The sequence below is a fragment of the Tetrao urogallus genome, assembly GCF_951394365.1.
Source record: "Tetrao urogallus genome assembly, chromosome: 15".
NCBI lineage: Eukaryota > Metazoa > Chordata > Aves > Galliformes > Phasianidae > Tetrao > Tetrao urogallus.
The window spans coordinates 5,205,945-5,225,377 of record NC_136828.1 but is presented as its reverse complement, the minus strand read 5'-3'; the positions used below and the strand labels follow the sequence as shown (position 1 = coordinate 5,225,377).

The 19,433-nt window shown below is 41.3% G+C and overlaps 1 protein-coding gene across 1 annotated transcript; it reads right to left on the bottom strand.

The window, feature by feature from the left end:
* Positions 1-6,817: 6,817 nt before the first annotated feature.
* HAPSTR1 (HUWE1 associated protein modifying stress responses) lies at positions 6,818-19,145 on the bottom strand (the record flags this gene model as incomplete). The annotated part of the gene is made up of 4 exons (XM_079542798.1): positions 6,818-7,062; positions 14,028-14,303; positions 18,150-18,230; positions 18,926-19,145. The coding sequence occupies 4 exons, from the start codon at positions 19,143-19,145 to the stop codon at positions 6,818-6,820; spliced, it is 822 nt and encodes a 273-aa protein (XP_079398924.1).
* Between the last annotated feature and the right edge of the window lie 288 nt (positions 19,146-19,433).

The following is a 19,433-nucleotide window of genomic DNA, read 5'->3' as shown; positions in this document are numbered from 1 at the left end:
CTGCTGCTTATCTTGGTAGAAGAGGAAGAAGGCTGATTTTCAGGAAGTAATGCTTTTGAGTTCATCGCCAGCACACTCAGGCACTGCATCAGCAACAAATAGGTGAATTTCTGGAGGTCTTAAGACAGGAGCAAAACTAACCCAGCTTCTGCTTCCCAGGCAAAACCCCCGGTCTGTAAGGAAGCATTTTAAGAAGCCATTAGTCCACCTAATACTTTCCTGAGTCTTCTGGACAGACCACAGCTATCAAACTAAGTTTTAGGCCTTTAGAGCTGATGCAAATTCACCAGCTGTCACCAATAAATCAGTTATCAGTCCCCCAGAACATTAATCACAGGGTTTGGCTTTGATATAAAAGCACTTATCTACTTCTAATTAGAATATCACCTGGAAAATTGCCTATTTTTGTGCCTCATCAAATCCAAGCTCAGGCAGGTGCTCTCCTGCCCTTTGGAGGCTGATGCTACATCTGTGACACAGAAGACTCACTGCAAACTCCTGCCATGCAGAGGCAGCTTCACAACACAGCCTGGGTTTGCTTCATTATTCTGGGGCAATGCATGTTCAGAGCAGGTCCAACAAGAGGCAAGGTGCTCTGAGCCTGGTCCGGTTCAGTCACAAACATCTCCAGGGTTGGAAAGCTCACAATCCTCTATGTCCATTTAAAGAAAATGTAACATCAAGTGCAAACACTTACTAGAGGCTTCTACATATTTAGTCGCACTTTACCTCACAAGTCAGGATGTATTTGGCCCAAAAAGAGACTCCTCATTAAAAGAAGTCAAAATGAGCCATAGACACAAACAGGAGAACATCAGGTAGATGTTACACAGCTTGCATGTACGCTAAAACTAAAACAAACTGCAAAGTAGCTCTGAAGGAATTAATAGGCTTCACTGAAGCTGAGCTTTATTTAGCTTCTAACAGAAATATTTTATAGCCAGGCTATGTCATTTAAATGTGTTGAACCCATTTGTCAGGAAACACTCTGCAGGGGAGAATGTCCACATTTTGGAAAACACATCTAGACCTACTGACATTTGAATTTTAGTAAGAACAGGGACAAAGCTCTTTATAAGAGCAGGGAGAGGCAAATAAAGCAGGCTACTTCCTTCAGGGGCTTGTGATGGTTTGCCTAGCAGTTCATTGCTGGCAAATATGCATTAAGATCACAAGCTAAGCTATCTGAAGAATTAGGCCATTCTATTATCAGTTTGTATGGAATATGCTAATATCTAATATCCAAGTTGCACCACTGCACTATCATCTTGCAGCACACAAGCCTACAGCTAGAATACTCAAAGCATCTTCAGCAGTTTCCTACTCTGAAAACAACTACAAATAAGTAAAACAAATTCATTTTAGCAAAGAGAAATACACCTTTAGTGATTCATGTTAATGTCAACAGATTCTCTGAGGAGATGAAAAAGGCATACCTGCATACCTCACATACCTGAGATGGCAGCTGCTCCTTCCACCAGAGTCATACGAAGCCATGAAAGAGTAGACTTAAGTGAGATTTTCTAGCCCAAAAGCTTGGGGAGAAGTCACATATACTGTGGTTCCCTTAGTTAGGTGAAAAGATAAATTACTAGCAGACATTTGATACTAGTTTCTAGAAATGGGTAGTAAAAACACTTTAGAAAACTTCTGAAGATAGCATTAGATACCTTCAACCACACCTTACGAAACAGGTACACACTTCATGAAACAGGTAAGCACATTCACATAGTCAACTTGTGGAAAAATCCCTTCCTCATGCTTTAATGTTAATCATATTGAGAAAACCATAACTTTCAGAGGACGGCTAAACACACCCTAAGGCATTCAAAGAATACAAAGATTGGACATTTTGGAGTGGTCAGAAAGAAGGTCATCAGTTTGCAAAGCAGCAATGCTTCAGACAAATGGTGTACCTATCTGTCTATGAGGGATCATTTAGATAACCTTGTGCTTTCTCCCAGCCTCACTCCTACTCTTGCATACTTCATTTCAGGTAAGGCTCAAAAGAATTCCATTAGAAGGAGAAACCTAGGTTCAAATAGTTTTCAGTGTAAAAAGCAAGCAGTGTAGGAACAAGTGACAAATGCTGACCTTCAGACTTTCCAAAATTGACCATATTCTGAGGCTGAGGCAGGCAATGGTGCACAGGTAAAGCCAGCAGTGACCCTATCCAAACCCCAGTGGAATATTCATACACGTTTCTGAGAGTACCTAGTTTAAATACTTTGGATCCTGTTGTGATGCTTTATGAAGACAAAGGATGTACAAGACACAAGTGGAAGAATTCTCACGGCTTGGAAGTTTCAGAGCTGAAGGAACATCATGAGCTGCTGACAGACAAGGTGGTGTTAAAACACAATTACACAAATATATACTTCAATCTTAACATAAAATGAAGTGTTATGAAACATGATTAAAAGCTGTACTGGATGCAACCAATTAACCGGTTTTATACTGAAGTTCTTGACTTTCTACAAACTGTATTCTTCCTGATCTCACTGGTGATTTCCTAAGTCACATTCTTGCACATTTCCCCAACATACTCCCATCTTAAGCCAAGGAAAATACAGCCCAGTGTTCTTGGTGTTCCAAAATCCCCAAACATTGCAGTTTGAACTCTGAACTTGTGACCAGTGACGCTGCATTCATAGGAAACACTGGAATCCACTTAACTCAAAAACATTTACTCTTTAACTCCCTTTTGTAATGCACCTAGGTGATACTACTGTACTATACAGAACAAGTATGTTTGGTTTATTCATGACTTCCATTGTGAACTTAAGACAATTTTCACTTCTTTTGAGTTGATGTGAAAGGGATCCAACAGGAGAAAAGGCAGAAAGCACCAGTGTTGACTACAGAAACAGTTCACTGCAGACTGTAGAAGCATTTACCAACCTCCATCTACCCACTGCTGAGCCTTTATAGTTTAAGCACACCATTAAAGCTTCAGAAACCAGCACTGAAACAGTTAACAGGTGTCAGTGCCTTCTTCACTGCTTTAAATAAAGACAGGTTCTGGAACAAGACACAAGGCCTTGTGGCTACCCCAGATGGTGCACTGAAACCATGGAAGAAGCCAGGTGTACATTCCTCACTTCTACCAACCAGTTGCTAGCTCTAGGCTATCATCTGAAAGACTTACATTAGGAGTCGTTTAAGAATACTTTCAAACCATCACCAAAACATTTGACTGGTTAGAAATTGGAGAAGGCAGCTAAATTCCAAAGCCTGCTGGTAAGACAAGCGAAAAAATATTTGCAGGTTTGGGGACACCCACACAAAGCAGGAAAGCCTGTTATTACAGCACCTTGTTTCACACAAGTGCAAAGTCTTTTGGCTAGAGAGATAAATCTCTACTACTGAAGTCAATACCAATTCCACTCCTAAAGAGGGTATGCTGCATATTTTAAGGTGCTTTTCCTAGATCTCAGTGATGTTGAGTTCTATAAAACATCTCACACAAATGCATGCAGTACACCCCAATTCTTAAGGCTTTCAGCAGCCCGCAGCACAGCAGCTTGTGATGCAGGAGACAAAAGCCTAAATACAGCTGCCATCAAATTCCATTCTGCAGAATTAAATAAGCCTGTAGCTCACACTTCTGTTTGGGGCTCATCGATGGACTGTATTACTCATTTAAAATAATTACAAAGCAGCCTTAACATTTTTTATTTTTTTTTATTAGGTTTATTATGACTTAGAGTTTCTATTACTCCAGTTGGGTAAACCACATTTGAGAATAAGTTTAACTGCAGGACTTCAGTTTCAGCCAAAATCATTTTTGCATTACTTTATTGTAATATAACTTTAAATTTAACATTTAAAACGTATTTCATTAATAAGCAAGCCAAGCTCAGTAGCTTCAGTGCAGGATGTACTGTATGTAACTTGCCGCACATTCATGTTAGATTTGATGTACATGGAAAAAAGACCAGTCAACTCTATGATTCATAAGAGAAAGCAAAAATAAGCACTTCCTTAAAAATCAAACTAAACAGTCCTCAGTTCAGTGTTTCTTTAACATCAACTTACTTCTGGCTCCAGGAGCTAGTTTGGATAACAGCAGAATGCTGCTTCTCAGAATTACACTTTTCTACACTGACACAAGAAATAATCTTCAAAGCAAAAGGTACTGAGCTTTAACTTGTTTTCTCGAGACAATCTGTTCTCCCATTTACCAGGTGAATATGTGCATTTTGGATTATTCCAGCAAGGGTTAACAAAGAAACAGTTGGGGCTGAACAGAAAAACACGTTGCCAAGTATTTAAGGTACAGGCAAAAATATCACTGCAATTAGTTTAAGACTGTTTTCTCCTCAAAGAAAAAATGGCACAAATCAAAGAAAGCCAAATAAATGTAGTTTTGAGTGGTAGTAGACTGAAGCAATGCTTCAGAACATTAACAGAATAGAACTGCAAGGAAGGGGAGACAATCTGAACAGGTTCTGTGTATTTGGGCTAGACCAGAAACACTGTTAACAGTTCAAACCCTGTATGCAGAACTCTGATATCAGTATGTTGCTACCCTTACACATAAGGTGTTAGAAGTTGCAGAGCATAAGCATATCAGTTGTACAAACCAGTTAATGAATAAACAAAACAGATGATGATTTCCACATGTCTTTTCTGGTCAGGATTCCAGCCTGTGACTTTTCATTTTGCGATTCTCCATTTAGGACAGAGAAACTCCTCCATCAAAAGCCAAATAAATACTAATGCTTAGATACTTAAAAGTTTCAGTTGAAAATGCAGTCAAATGAATACTAGCTTTATGCAGCTTTAATATTTTACATAAAATAAGTCTTATGAATCATAGTTAATAGCAGTAACTGAAACTAAGGTATACCAAGTCCTTCAGGTGATGTGCAAGTTAAGCTATGTAACACAGGCAGGGAGTTCAGAACAGAACTTACCATCTTGCTTTGCACAGTTCTTACACTTGCCCCATAAACTACAGAACCTCTAGCTACAGTGTTGTGCAAATGTTGACATCCTTAAGAGCTTTTCAATGTAAAGAAATATGATGGAAGCACCACAAAGCAAGGAAGTTTTGCTCCTAAGAGACTTGAATTCTGAAAGTTTTTAAATATCAATTACTGTCTTGCCTCATCAAGCAACCACCAATGAAAAAACATCAGGGCAAAAAGAAGCAAGACTACAGTCAAGTCTGCTTCAAGTAACAAGAAATACAAAGATCTGACTCTACAAGCACATAAGCAGAAGTCTTAAAGAGCTGTATACGAATGGAGCTCAAGGTGCCATAACTGTTAAGTAGGACACCAGAATTTAGCACTGTGGATCTAGAACAGCTGCATTTCATCAAAGATGAGTCTATGCTTCCAGTTAAGCACATATACCACCTCACTAAACACCCTTTCCCAGCTCGCAGGTCTGGAGCTCCTTGTTTTCTTATTCCTCGTGTATTATTCATTTTTAGGCAGAGATTCAGAGGCCATAAAAGCCAGTCTCCACCAAAAAAAAAAAAAAAGACTCCTACCTACATGTAAAAACAGAAGTTCTTTGAGATTGATATATCCATCCCCATTCAGAAACTGATTTGCAGCCGATCAGTCTTGATGTCTACTTCAGTTTTTGATAACACTTACTTTATGGCAGAGTTTGATCCTATGAATGTAAGCTCAACACAAAAAGAAAGCCATTTATCCTTTTTAATTCATCCTTACAGCATGTTTATCCAGAACTTTTTAAAATCAACTTCCAGTTTTAAATTATTTTCTTAGCACTTGACAGAACCTGCACTGTCACCCGCCATGAAGGAGGTGGCATCACAGAGAATCTTAAGTTAGTCCAAGTTCCCACTTGTGACCAGAAGTCTTACTTGTTAGACAATACCCTTCCTTCAACTACTCCCCCTCACTCCCCTCTCCTCCCACCCCTCCCCAGCAATGGGCAATTACTCCACAAGAAATGTAAAATGGGATATGGGTGTACACAAAGCCTACCCTTCACTAATACTGAACAGAAAAGCCTACTTTCCAATTACAGGACATCTTCCTCTAAATTTAGGTCAGCACTGGTGCAGTCTGCACTGTGTATTGTTACCACAAGGATAATACCATTAAGTACATATATTTCCTCAAACTGAAGATTCAAAAGTCTATGAAGTTAACTGGGGAAGTTTTATATTGCTACTTCAGAGCACTAAACACACAAAGTGAACCCAATAAAGATCCTTGTATTGATTCAATATTAAGTATTAATTGCATGACCATCATAGCACCTCTTTACATTATCACACAATCACCAGAATTATCAACTGCTTTTAAAACTAAAAAGGGTACAGTCCAATATTTATAACTTGCACACTGTTACTATAGAGAAACTAGGTGCATGGTACAGTGCTGCAAAAATGGAAGCCTGCAGTTTTGACAAAGATGCCAAGTCATGTAGTAGACAATTTCAGTCAAACTGGCAATACTGTTTAAGCAAATACTCAACACAGCAGGAAATAAAGGACAAAAGAAGCATTCTATAACCAAATAAACGTCTGAAATTTCCTTTCCCTTTAAGAATACAAGTAAGGTCACTTTTAGCCTTGGAACAGATACATGTTCGCCTATGATGATCTTGCTAGCTACTACACAATATCTGATGTCCTCTGCTAAGAATATAGTTTAAGAAAGCCGCAGATACAAGAGGCGTCTAACGTAATACCTAAAATTTTTTATGGCAATTATTGAATTTGTCTTAAACAGTGAATATGGGAAGATGGCCTCACGTTTCCTTTTCAATAGTACTCTGAGGATCAAGTGGCTTTCAAGCAGCATGGTGGGTTTGAAATTTATGCAGTTTAGATCATTCTGTTGCGTTTATGAGTTGGTGAGTCTGTAATGACATCGCCACACTGGGCTGAGGTACGCTTTCTAGTTCCACCATTGTCCAAGTGGAGTGCCATTTCTTCTGATATGAAAGTGTTCAAATCAACATCATGAAGTCCGTTTCTCCTTCGACTAGCATTGGAACCACTGCTCACGTGAGTAGGAGAGCCTGGGGTACTTGAGCGAACACTTATACTAGCCATTGCACCACTAAGACCTAAGGGAAGAAAAGAAAGAATATTTAGGACATGCAGCAAAGAAAGCAACTTCCTGTGCGTACAGGGACAACATTTATCTGATGTAGTGATATGTTACAGGCACTTCATCCTATTATTTGTGCCACACACACTCACTTGAAGGCCAGGACACACCCTCCCACCTCTCTGCCATGCCTTCTTAGCTTTTACTATAAGAGAATACAGAAGTTGGAAGAGCCCCTTCTTAGAAAACTTGGAGTTCATACACCAGGTTGTAGAGGCACACTACAGCAAATGCTTGCTCCACAAGCAGATGACAGGCTAGTCATAGTGTGAAAACACTCAAAGGAAGGGTAGTCTATCCCATGTGGCAGCTTCAACCTAAGCCATTTCCAACACAGAAGGAAACTTTCCCTACTAATGCAGTTAATTGCAAAGTTGACTTAGTCTTGCTCCAAAAGTTCCCCTTACGTTCTGAAGGGAACTACAGCATGACAGCACATCACAGACAGGTTTGTAAAGCAACCGATTTAATTATTTAAGTAAAAACAATTGAGGGCTGCCACTATTAGCCAACACATTAGTATTCAGAGCACTTAAAGCAGAAAAGCAAGACCACATGTCAATTGACCAAAATTCACTACCGGCAGATCTGATCCAACACAGCATCACAGGCTCCCTGCTATCACTATGCTTCCTAGCACTTCATTAATAACCTGAACAGAAGTGAAAACTTCATACTAATTAACAGATTCTAAAGCCATCTGCAGTGATGGCAGGTTGATACACGAGTCATGACAGGACAGGTTAGCCAGATTCACTCTACATCACTGCAGAAATAACATTGAAAGCTTTGATCTTGTAATACAAGATCTACTTTACATGGAATATTTTGCACTATGTCCAGTAAAAACTAATAGCTTGTGCTTTCTTACAGCTTCTGCTCACAGCCCCAGTGAATGTCCCAATGACTTAGAAGCATGGTTTAAAGCCTGACCAGAATCCTGCAGGGTTTTAACAACATAAAAATTCTTTTCATCCAAAATGACAGAAAGTATTTGGAAGAAAAAAAAAAAAAAAAAAAAAAAAAGAAAAGCCCCTTCAATGAAAAAATAGGCCACAGCCAAAAAGCTTTGTTCTGGTACTCCCAGAATTCAGGTTGAGCTTAAATTTGAAGTCATTAAAAAATGAGACTCATATCTACAAAATAAAGCACCCAAACGAAAAAAGAAAAGCTAGATGTTTAAAAGTTAGGCAGGTAAGAAATCACTGCACAATTCAAAGATTGCAGGAAGTTTAATTTCAACTGACACAGCATTAGAAAGAACATTTCATCCTGTACAATTCAACTGCAAAAACAAAACTGACAGTACAGAGGGTAAATGTTTCTGACGCTTCCAAACCCAAACTGACACTTTGCCCATGGTTCTCCATAGCACTAATTCCAAACATAATTGCTCTGAACACACAGGTTCAGTACTGTTACTTCCACAATTGACAGTTTACATAGCTTTCAGTCATTGGCTGTTCTGTAGAACTCAGAATCAAGTGATCAGTGTATTTTTTTTTTTTTTAGAAAAACAATTCTAAAGCCGAAACTGATCTCTCAGGTGAGAAACCATGTTTTAGCCATCACTCAAGAACTACATTCTGAAGAAGAGACTTTCAAATACCATACATTGTTTGAAGCCATAGATTCACAAGTCAGAATTAACAAGTGTATCTACTACACTGCAGCATCCTAACAGAGGATGGCAAGCAATGCCTCAAGCAGATATTCACTTCTCAGTATTCAGGTAATACCAAATCACTACAGATTTCCACTCAGAACCAGCCTCTCTCTTGGAGACTATTCTGAAGATTATAAACTTTAATCAAGCCTGGTGTCAAAGGCAGTGGGTTAGCTTTGAAATAGTGGCTACAAAGATCAGAATACAATGACATTGCAACACAACGAGTACTTCTAGTTGCAGTTTAAATTTCCATCTCATACTAGATCAGTTAAGTACCTGTAGGTCATCATTAAGTATGCAAACAGCCTCACCACAGAGTGGCAGTTCTGTATTGGTTATAGCAGTTGCCATATTACATAGCACTACACAGCAATCTAATGTCAAATGAAACATTTACATCCATTGAAGACTAGGCAAACTAATATAGAAGAATGAGGAAAAAATATCAAGACATACTGAAACACTGAATTGCCATTTGACAATGTTAACAAAGCAATGTTACTGAAGACAATCAGCAACATAATCGAAAAGATCTGTTTTCTGTTGCCAGAAAACAGCATCTTTCAGGATGAATGATCCACAGTTCACTTCTTCTAGGAAAGCTGTTGTCACGCAAGAGGAAAATCTCAGAAAACCCATTCACTGAGAATTATTTCAAGTTTTTCGTGTATTCTGAGAGCATTTAAGTTAAGCAGTTAGGTGAACAATAATAGATACTACACAATAAGATGACATGATTAGCAACATCATTTAACAACTTCTTTTCTGTACTGTGATTAAGAGGACCTAATCACAGGCACAGCTTTGTCTACAGAATAGGACAGAACCAATGGCTACTGAAGCGTTTTCACCTATTTCATTACCCCATGATCACAGCTGAAATCTCCCACTGCTCTTCATAGATCTTTCTCTAAAAGCCCTTAAGAAAGGACACATTGCTCTCCTCTTCACCATGCCTTAAATTGGAGGGCACTGTCTGAAGTGTTTTATAGTATTCATTACTTTCTCACTACCACTATTTTTTCAGTCAAAGCTCTTATGAAATACATTGATTTTTGTGAAATTACTGCTATCTGAAGGGTGTTTTAGAGCACTTACTATAGCGCTATTAGTAAAAGTTACAGTATAGAAAGGATATTAGGTAGGCAGCTTACAATTAAGTACTTACTCTCCAAGGTTATCTAATCATTAGAAAGCTTGGCTAAACGTGCATGTTTCATGGAGAATGGAATGTTTAGGTTAAATAAAACCTCCAACTCTAGCACACATTTACTTACACTAACCTAACTGAAGCTTTATAAACCACAAACTGTTTCACCTGCACTGCAGCCATGATCCCAATGAGTTATTCAGGACACTATCAAACTATCAAATACTGGATAGCCACTATTCAGTATAGTCATGGTATGAACTACTGTTTCCAGACGTTTCAATCAGCAAGGATTAAAAGGAATATTCACACTTGAAGTGTGACCAAAGCAAGAATTAGTTAACTTCACAAAGATCCTCATCACTCCACCACTGTTCAAATTACTGCTACACAACAAGTTCCAGCAACACACCAACACAACCTTTATGTCAAATTTAACCCTATCCGATTCATCTAAACTCTATTCTCCCGTGGTCTCTATCAGCTGCTTCCTTCTCCATTTTTTAATATTGATTGGTAATACAAAACAGATGGCAAGACAAGACAAAACCTGATGGACATTTAGAATCCTTGAGTCAAGCCACATATTTCCATCTGGCAGAGTCAGTTTAGCCCAGAGGGACTGAATCAATGCCATGTCAACACTTAATCTACCGAGCAAAAACTCCACTGTTTCTACACTGAGCTCTTGCCTACCAGTGCATCATTTTAAGTAAGAACACTGAAGTACAATGCTTTTCACTACTGCCTTGCTGAGCTGCTGCTCGCCTCAAATACATGACATTTTCTCCCATGCTTCTGGAAAAGAGTACAGATCCCACACTGAGCATACATCTGACAGAGCATCAACCCCATGCTGGAAGGCCAAAGCATCATTCCAGACTGTAGAACAACCAGCACCCCTTAAGAGTCTTGTAGGCAGACAGCATTCTACCTATCAGTAATGCAGAAAGTGCTCTGGTACATGTCAACTTCTAGAAATTATGGCTCAGTTCAATTTAATCTTTATCTGAAAATTCTTCTCACAGATACACACTGAGGAAGCACATGAAGATGCACCTAAGCCTATGCTAACTGCTTTTTTTTTTTTTAGGGTTAGCTGAAAGTCACAAACTCAGGTTTGAGGAGTCGAACAATAGCAGTATTTTATCTTCATTACTTCCAGGAATATGCAGTATCACCACTTTAAGAAAAATCCACTTGAGCTTCAGGGAAAGACAGCATACTTTACCTTAACTACTTCCCAAATTGTAAGAAGTGCTGAGTACAGCCTTTAACAGCTAGTTTCAAGTGAGATTATATTTCAAATGGTGCCCTCCAGCACACCAATAATGCAAAGCTGCCATCAAGGGCAAACATTTTCACTTGCCAGTTTACTCTCTGAGATTCCTTCTTTGGTCCCCAGAAGTTACACTGAAGGAGTTCAGTAACAGATGCACACAGCAGAAGTGCCATAACAGAAAAGTAAGATCACCATAAAAAAGGAACTCTTCCAAGTTAGTACAGCTTTTCTTGATCATTCTGCTTTTAAAACAGAAGAGTAAAGAACAAGTTCACCCCTGACGTGAATAACGCCACAAAACTAAGTTTGGGGTTCAAAATGCCCAGCCTTCATCAAGAAAGCCATTTAATCACCTTGCTGAGTTCTAATACACACCAGACAAGGATCAAAAGGCAAGAAGTTTAAAATTGCAGTTTTAGGGAGATTTGCAGATGCAGCATATGGTTTTCAAGATTCAATTACAGATACTCTAGAGTTTTATTTTAAGGAATACACAGAGCTGTGCACAGCTTTCCAGGAAGTATTAACTAACTACATCACTATATAGCTGCTTCTCTAAGTTCTCAGATTTAAATATAAATAGTGAGACTTAGGTATAGTAGTCCGATCAGCAAATTGAAGGATCTAGGTCTTCAGTCATACTGCCATCCCCTTCTGAGCAGCAGCAATATGCCAGTAAAGGAGCTTCAGAGCTTTATTCTGTACTTTAACTCATATCTGTTTTACTAAAGACACCACATTAAGCAGCGAGTTTCCGTATTGCCCTCAACTCTGATTCAGCCCATCCATGTCACTGACAGAGGAATACTCTACTCCACAGAAAGCCTTCTGGCACAAAACCCCGCTTTTACACACTGGTCAGAAATTTCACTTAAAGCCTTAGTCCTGAACACTTGCTGAAGCTGCTCTCACTACCACATTCCCTCACATCCAGAAGTAGCACACCACTTCAGCAGCCTGCCAAAGATGCAGACACACAGCCCTACATTAATTTACAAACAAAAGTTACTTGCAGTTTAAAAAAAGTTGAAACAGTTCTAAGATGACCAACAATAAACAGGAACAAAGATGAGACGATAGTTTTATCACTACTTCCTCAGTGTTAGAAAAGGGCAAGAAGGAGATGGAAGGCAACAAATTGTAGACACTAGCCTAGAAAGACTCAGGGGGCCCTACACAAGTCTAGTGACTGAAGGAGGAATACAAAAAGCATGTGTCATATCAGACTGAAACTGATATCAGAAGAAACTAATCCAGAAGGTGACTGACATGTAATCCTGCCCACCAGCTGATTAAGGGGAAGAGCACATTTCTAGTCCTTCCTGCAGTACTATCAGAGCAAACTTCCTACTCTGCTCATGAGCCTCATTCCTTTCATATTCCAAACGTTGTACCCAGAAGTTCCCCTTTGCTCTTCCATGAACAACCTCTGTACTAAGAAGAGGTTAAAAAACAATTATAATAACTTCAGTGAATACCCACCAATTAACTGCTTGAAAGTGCTCTGTGTTTAAGCGACTTGTAAGCCTTTATTTAAGGTAATCTGCACAGGGTTTAAATGTAGTTTCAGAAAGGAAGGTGTTTTTTTTTTTTTTTTTTTTTTTTAAGTCCGCTTATCATTTTGTATTACATGAGAGTCAGCTTCTGCAGCTGTCCTCCTCATGAAATCAGCTTAACCTACTGAATAAACAATACTGGTACACAGAGTTCTCTAGCCAGCTTCCAGTATGAGAAGGAAAACTGCCAAAAAAACATGATCAGGTGTAAGTGTGGTTCATTGAAATGGCAACAGAGCAGCCAGTAACATGTCTAAGTGACAGCCTAATTCTGGTAACAGTGCAGGGCTTATTCATCTTGAAAAACTGCCACAGCAGAGCAGAGGCAAAGACTGCATTTTAAGGAATGCACTTAACTACTTAAATCCTATTCCCTACCAAAAATAATATGGTAATGTTTTCATTTATTTTTCACAGATATTTCCAGACAGTTTTATCTTTAAGTCTCCACAAACAGCTCATTATTAGCTCAAAGTATCTGCTACCCTTTAGAAATTTTACAAGGCATAATAAAATCCAAAGGTGAGCTGCTTTTCACCTCATGACCATTTTCTTTTTCACTTGTTGAATGAAAGTTCAAAGCAGAATTAGCTGCTGAGAATTTGTAACTCTTAAAAAAAACTACACCAGCACTATTGACAACAGCAAGGAAATCCACTATGAATCAACTCGGGATACATTTTTTAAGAAGTGAACTAGGAATCAGAGTTGAACAGGACTCCCGCAGTGAAGGGAACCTACAATATCCCTCTCCATGCACTTGCTGGAGCAGAATACCACACCATTATCCTTGCACCAAAAAACAAGGGCACTAAGATATATAGTTTCAAACTGTCAATTCCTTCCTCTACCCCACATAAATCTGTTAGTTACTTACTACTAGTTAACACTTAACTAGGTGCAAGTGTAGTATTTATCACTTCCCAACAATTGTATTTATTTTAGCATTGATACAAATATCATCTCTTCATGCTTCAGAAATACTCTAAGTTGATACTTAACTTTGAGTTTCAGATGTATTACATTCTGCAGCCATGAACTCTTTCCACAAAGCACCTCACTCATATTTGACCACACAGCTTTTTAGTATCTAGCAAATCTTACACATACAGAAAGCTCTTAGAGAATTAGGTAGACACCTTCAACTGGAACACTGAGTACATGACAAAGATATCAGTGACCAAAATCCAAAGCATAAGAGGAAGACATGCTTCATGAACCCCCACCCAGTTTTAGCCAAGTAGTATTGAAAAGTTACTGTTACCATGCAGAGCTATGGCTTCACGGAAGGGTTGCAAATCAGTCTCTACAGATGAGCTAGTTTCTGTTGAAGTAGCTCGGTTAGGGGATACTACAGTCAGTCTTGGAGGAGCTCTAGAATTTCTTGGAGGAGGAACTTTCCCACATAGGAAGCTGATCAAGTCTTCTCTACGAATAGTTCTTCTGCGTTTTTTAACCCAAGCTAACACATCCTTGTTCCGACGTTGATAGCCAATCTGAATTCCTACATCAAAGCTTCGCTGATGGGCATCCACACTTTCTGCAAGAAGACAGAAAAGTATTCTTAGCAAATATTACAGACGGAACAAAACAATATATAGTATGGTACACACTGATATGATTTTCTTTCAGCCAAAAGAAATAAACGTGTCTTCTACAGGTTACTGTAATACAGCACCTAGTTTGTAGCAGTGAAAATGAGTCATTACAACTAAGTATTAATTAAAAGGAGTTGATTAGTTCCTTTTCCTCCCCCTACATCTTTACAAGTCAGAATTTAAATTCCTCAGCAATAGCATTTATTCGCTATACCTGAGGTTAGCACTAGAACACTGAGACCATACTGTATTAACATCGGAAGCATCCTTTGAGATGGTCAGTCTGAGACAGGTACTTAAATCAGCAGACATGCATTTGCTTAATGAACAGCAGCACACTTCAACTTTCCATGCACTCCTAAAGTACATCAGCACAGTTAGGAAATTCCACATAAAAGAATTAACTCATTTTCTCACTGCTAGCAGATGCACAATTTTCAGAAGATTCCCATTTCTTTAGAGTACAAGCTTACTCCAGATTTCACATAGAGGAAATTGACAGGAGGCCATAGTTTTGGACCTAGCTAGAACAGTATTTCCGACATCCTTCAGTTAGGCTTCTTTTGTAAATATATTACCTAAGATTTTCCTTCCTCATTTAGGTATCCATTACAAGTTTGATATACAAAAGCTTTGAATAGGTATTACTTACTATTATCCCTGCTACAAACACAGTTTTATTCTTCACTGATGCTATCAGTCATCTGTGCACAACAGTTAACTCCACTTCTAACAAGCACTATTTATTTACTTGTATTACATTGTCCTCAAACTTCAGCAAGTTCTTCAACTGGTAGTCAAGAAGTACTATCAGCAAATTTCAGAGAACAGACGGGACAAATCATTTTCTTTACTCAGGTATGTTCTTGTTTGCCATGAAAACCACTGCCATGTTAGCTCTCACTCCATTCAAAGTTAAAACAGCGCCCACTCCAACTCAATTCACTTGACTTCCAGATTTGTTTTTAAACTTAAAGACAGAAGAAGCTGCTTTTGAATTCTTCCTTTACTAATGAAGTCCAACATAAAAGCCATTTCCTCAAAATAATGTTGAGATTTATGAACAGCTGTCCAAGATATTGGCTTACAGATAAACAGAGACATACACATCTAATCTATTTCTCACACACAAGAATAACCACTTAAGTGCCAATCTTGGACATTACTGTAAGGCACCACTGGATGGCCCATAAAGGAGTGCTAAAAAACTACCACATAACAGCATTTCAAATATAGCACAACTTACCAAGGAAGGAAATACTGGATCACACAACCACACAAAGTATGTTTAGTATGCTAACATTACCTTCATGCACTCTTTTTTATAGTACTTTCTTATGCTGCTTTGTAACCAAAGGACTGAAAGGTCTACAAAAGCTAATTCGTGTCAAAGCAATGGCAACTTGACAGATTATTCCTCCAGGCACTTTAACTCCATACTATCTCTGACTCCAGTGCAGTAGGGCAAGAGCTACCCAAACTCCTCAGAGCTAGTCTGGAAGCTGACAACAGTCCTTTAATCCCTTCCTGAAATACCTTGAGAAAACCCTGAGAGACGAAGAGCCCAGCTCTACATCAACAAGCCTGCTCTCCTTGTATACAAGAACACTTGACAAAGGGCTAACTAAGGTCAGTTATGAAGGCAGCCACTGACTGTCAACATACCCTAGGCAAATTTCAAGCACCATTACCCTAGGAAAGACCAGGCATTAAAACCTACAACTGCTTTGTTCACAAAGTCAGACTGAGAAGATACACAAGCAGTCAAGCTGCCTACATTTCACAATTACAAATACTAATATTACCAGAAAATTACATTTTTCAATAAGTTAAACTGTGGGCTCACAAAATCATCAAAATAACTAAAACCCTTACAAAGCAGATGTTCACTTCTTTAAGTGAAAACAGAAATCCACAATCCAGATGCTCTTCAGATCATGGTACAATAACACAATTTATTTTGAAGAAAATGCTAATATACATGCAATCACACTATCTGCCCTATGCACTGTTTCTTACGTTGCTCCCATTAAAGGCTTTGATGCCTTGAAGTTATCAAACCAGAAACCCACTGGGGCAAGAGAAAGTAGGTAACATTTAGTTCACAGTACCTAGCACTTCAATGTTTTGTCAGAATTCCTTTGAAATAACTATTATTGAGTGTGTGAGGGAGCCACAGAAGGTTTTTAAAGAGTAATTTTCTGTTTATTACTCGAGGCAAATTCACATTAATGGACTCTTTACTTGCAAGGTACACCATGGTCTAGATGATCCTAGGCATATTCTACCTTTTAAGGGGACTTACTCAACTGGGAATCAAGTGAGGACTGAAAGGAAGACTGCAGTTTTGAGTAACTAAGCACTTAATTCTGTTTAAGAGAAGTTTCAGATACTCCTTTGTGAAGTATTACATGATATCTGCATGAAGACAGCATGCTATTCTAATTCTAGTTTCCCTGATCACTGAGAAACTACATATTCTTCTCTTAACCACATTATTGCAGAAAAATAGGTCTCATTTAACTTGATTACTTATAACACAAGTAATTTAACCAAAAATTAAGGCTGTAGCAAGGACATTGGAAAGGACAGCATTTGCAACAAACTAATAATTCTAGACAATTTACTACCTGCTGCTCCTCCAGCACCATGCTCAAGAGACAATGGAGCCTGTCCATGTTTGAGCAGCTCTCTCAGGATGGGCATTAGCCCATTACATGATGGGCTGCCCCTTTACACAACTCACAACACATACAGAATAGTCATACACACTTCCTGCAGGAGAGATGATCACTGCTAGTGAGGGCTATTTATCTACATTTCCTTATTGCTTCCTCCACATCCCTCAGAAACCCAATGAGGCAGAAACATGCTAAGCTCTAGCAAATCCCACAAACCAGGAAATTCAAGACAAATGAAAAACTTCCAGGGTATACCATGTGCCATGCTATACAGACCAAGAAAAACACTTCCAGAACTTAAAGAAGAACAGCCATTTGAAACTCAAAAGTTTGAGTTTCTTCCTAGTAATGGAAGGCAGTAATAACAAATTCACACTTTGCTGAATTCATTCTCCGCTCATACAAGTATTGAACAATCCTTCTGAAGCAAGGAACTCTTGTACCAATCTAAGGAACACCAGAGTCCAGAAACAGATCTTAACAGATGGAGTCAAACAGCACAACAGATCAGCCATAAGCACAAGGAGCACAAGCTTTGGCTAAGATCACCCTTTTACCATCACCCTAATGAAGAGTGAATGAAAATGAGGTGCTTAACAAAGTGGGAATCTTCTGCAAGGCTCACTGAAAGCACCTCAGTGGCACAAGAACAAAGTTATTTGGTTTTTTTTTTTTTTAAACCTATATGCAGAGTTCTGCAAACACTAAAGCCAATCTACACTTCAGTGAAAACGCACACACATTATACTGATATCCCAGCATTTAATACACAACGAAATTAAAGCTATGGAGGACACTGAAGTCCTGTAGAAGCTCTTGTACTCTTCCCTTGAATCATGAGAGGCACACTAAGAACATCCTCTTTCAAGGGTCTCAGAACAAAACAGCCTTTAAGTTGTTAGTCACTGACATGAGGCAACAGAAAAGATTCAACTGCTGTCAGCTAAAACGGCACAGGGAAAACTCTCAAGATTCAGGAAGCAGTCTCGGGTTAGATTTTATCAGGGTGAATAAGAGACATTAGCAGGCCCCGCTTATGAGTAAGCCGAGGCAGGAGGCCGAGCGGGCCCGGCTCAGCGGGGAGGGCCACGGGCAGCAGCCCCTTACCTTTGTAGAGGTTGGTGACCGCAGTGGCCGCGTTCTGGAAAGGGACCCAAAGGGAGAGCCCCGGCTGCTGGCACACCCGGTCTGCAGGGAGGGAAGGACACACGCTGTTTATTTTGGAGTCGCTAACTCCGAACGGCCATGTTAGGTTTCGCCATTTTGTTCCACCTCCCGAAGGCGGCTCGGCAGCGGGACCGGGAAGGGCGGCCGGCCGCCGGGGGGGCTCGGGTCACGGCGGCGGCTCCCGGGGCCGCGCGGGGAAGCGGCGAGCCGTGCCCCCGCCCGCAGCCCCCGCCGCACAATGGGGCCGGCCCCGCACTTCGCCATTTTGTGGGCGCTTCTTCCCCGGGCTGGGCGGCAGCCGCCGCCGGCACGGCCGTCCGCCCGCTCCCCGCCCCGCCCGCGGCTCACCTCCGCAGAGCTCGGCCCGCCGCCCTGCCCCCTCCCGCCCGGCCCCCCGCAGCGGCGGCTCCGCAGGCTTCTCCCGGCGGCTCCCCGCGCCGCCATCCCGGGCCGAGCCTTCCGCCGGCGACCGCGAAGGGCGACGTTCCTCGGCCGCCCTCACGCCATTTTGTTTTCCCGTCCGCCTCCATGGACGGGCGCGGAGCCTCCAGGCCGGAAGCCCGCTCCTCGCCCTGCCCGGGCCGTCCCGCCGCCACATCCCCTTTGTGGGGCCGCGGCCCCGCTCGCACCCCGCCCAGCGGCCCCGCACCGCCGCCGCCCCCGGGCCGGGCCCCGCCGTCCCCCACCTTCTCCCCCCCTCCCCCCCAGCCGCTCACCCTTGTACAGCTGGGCCACGGCGGTGGCCGAGTTCTGGAAGAGGTGCCACAGCTTCTGCTGCTTGTGCTCGGGCTGCGCCGCCGCCTCGTCCTGCAGCTCCGGCGCCAGCGCCTCCTCCTGCTCGGCCTCGGCGAGACACTGCCGCTCCCACTTGCTGAACCAGTGCTCGGGCCCGTGCTCCTGGATCTCCGCCTCTCCTTCCTCCTTCTTGTCCTCCATCCTCCGGCCGGCTCTGCGACCTCTCCGCCTCCTCGCAGGCCCGGCTCCGCCGAACGGCCGCACTACCCCCTTTTTCTTCCTCCTCCTTCGCCGGCCCGGCCCTACCTCACCCCCATGCCGCCGGGCTCAGCCGGCCCGTCCCTCCGTTCCAAACACACTAAGCGACGGCGCCGCCCCGAGCGCAATAAAAGCCCGGCGGAACCGCCCGGGAACGCGCAGCTGCTCAACTCCGCCCCGCAGCGCCGTTGGACGCCCCTGCCCCGGCACCGCCGGTTTGAACGGCGGCGC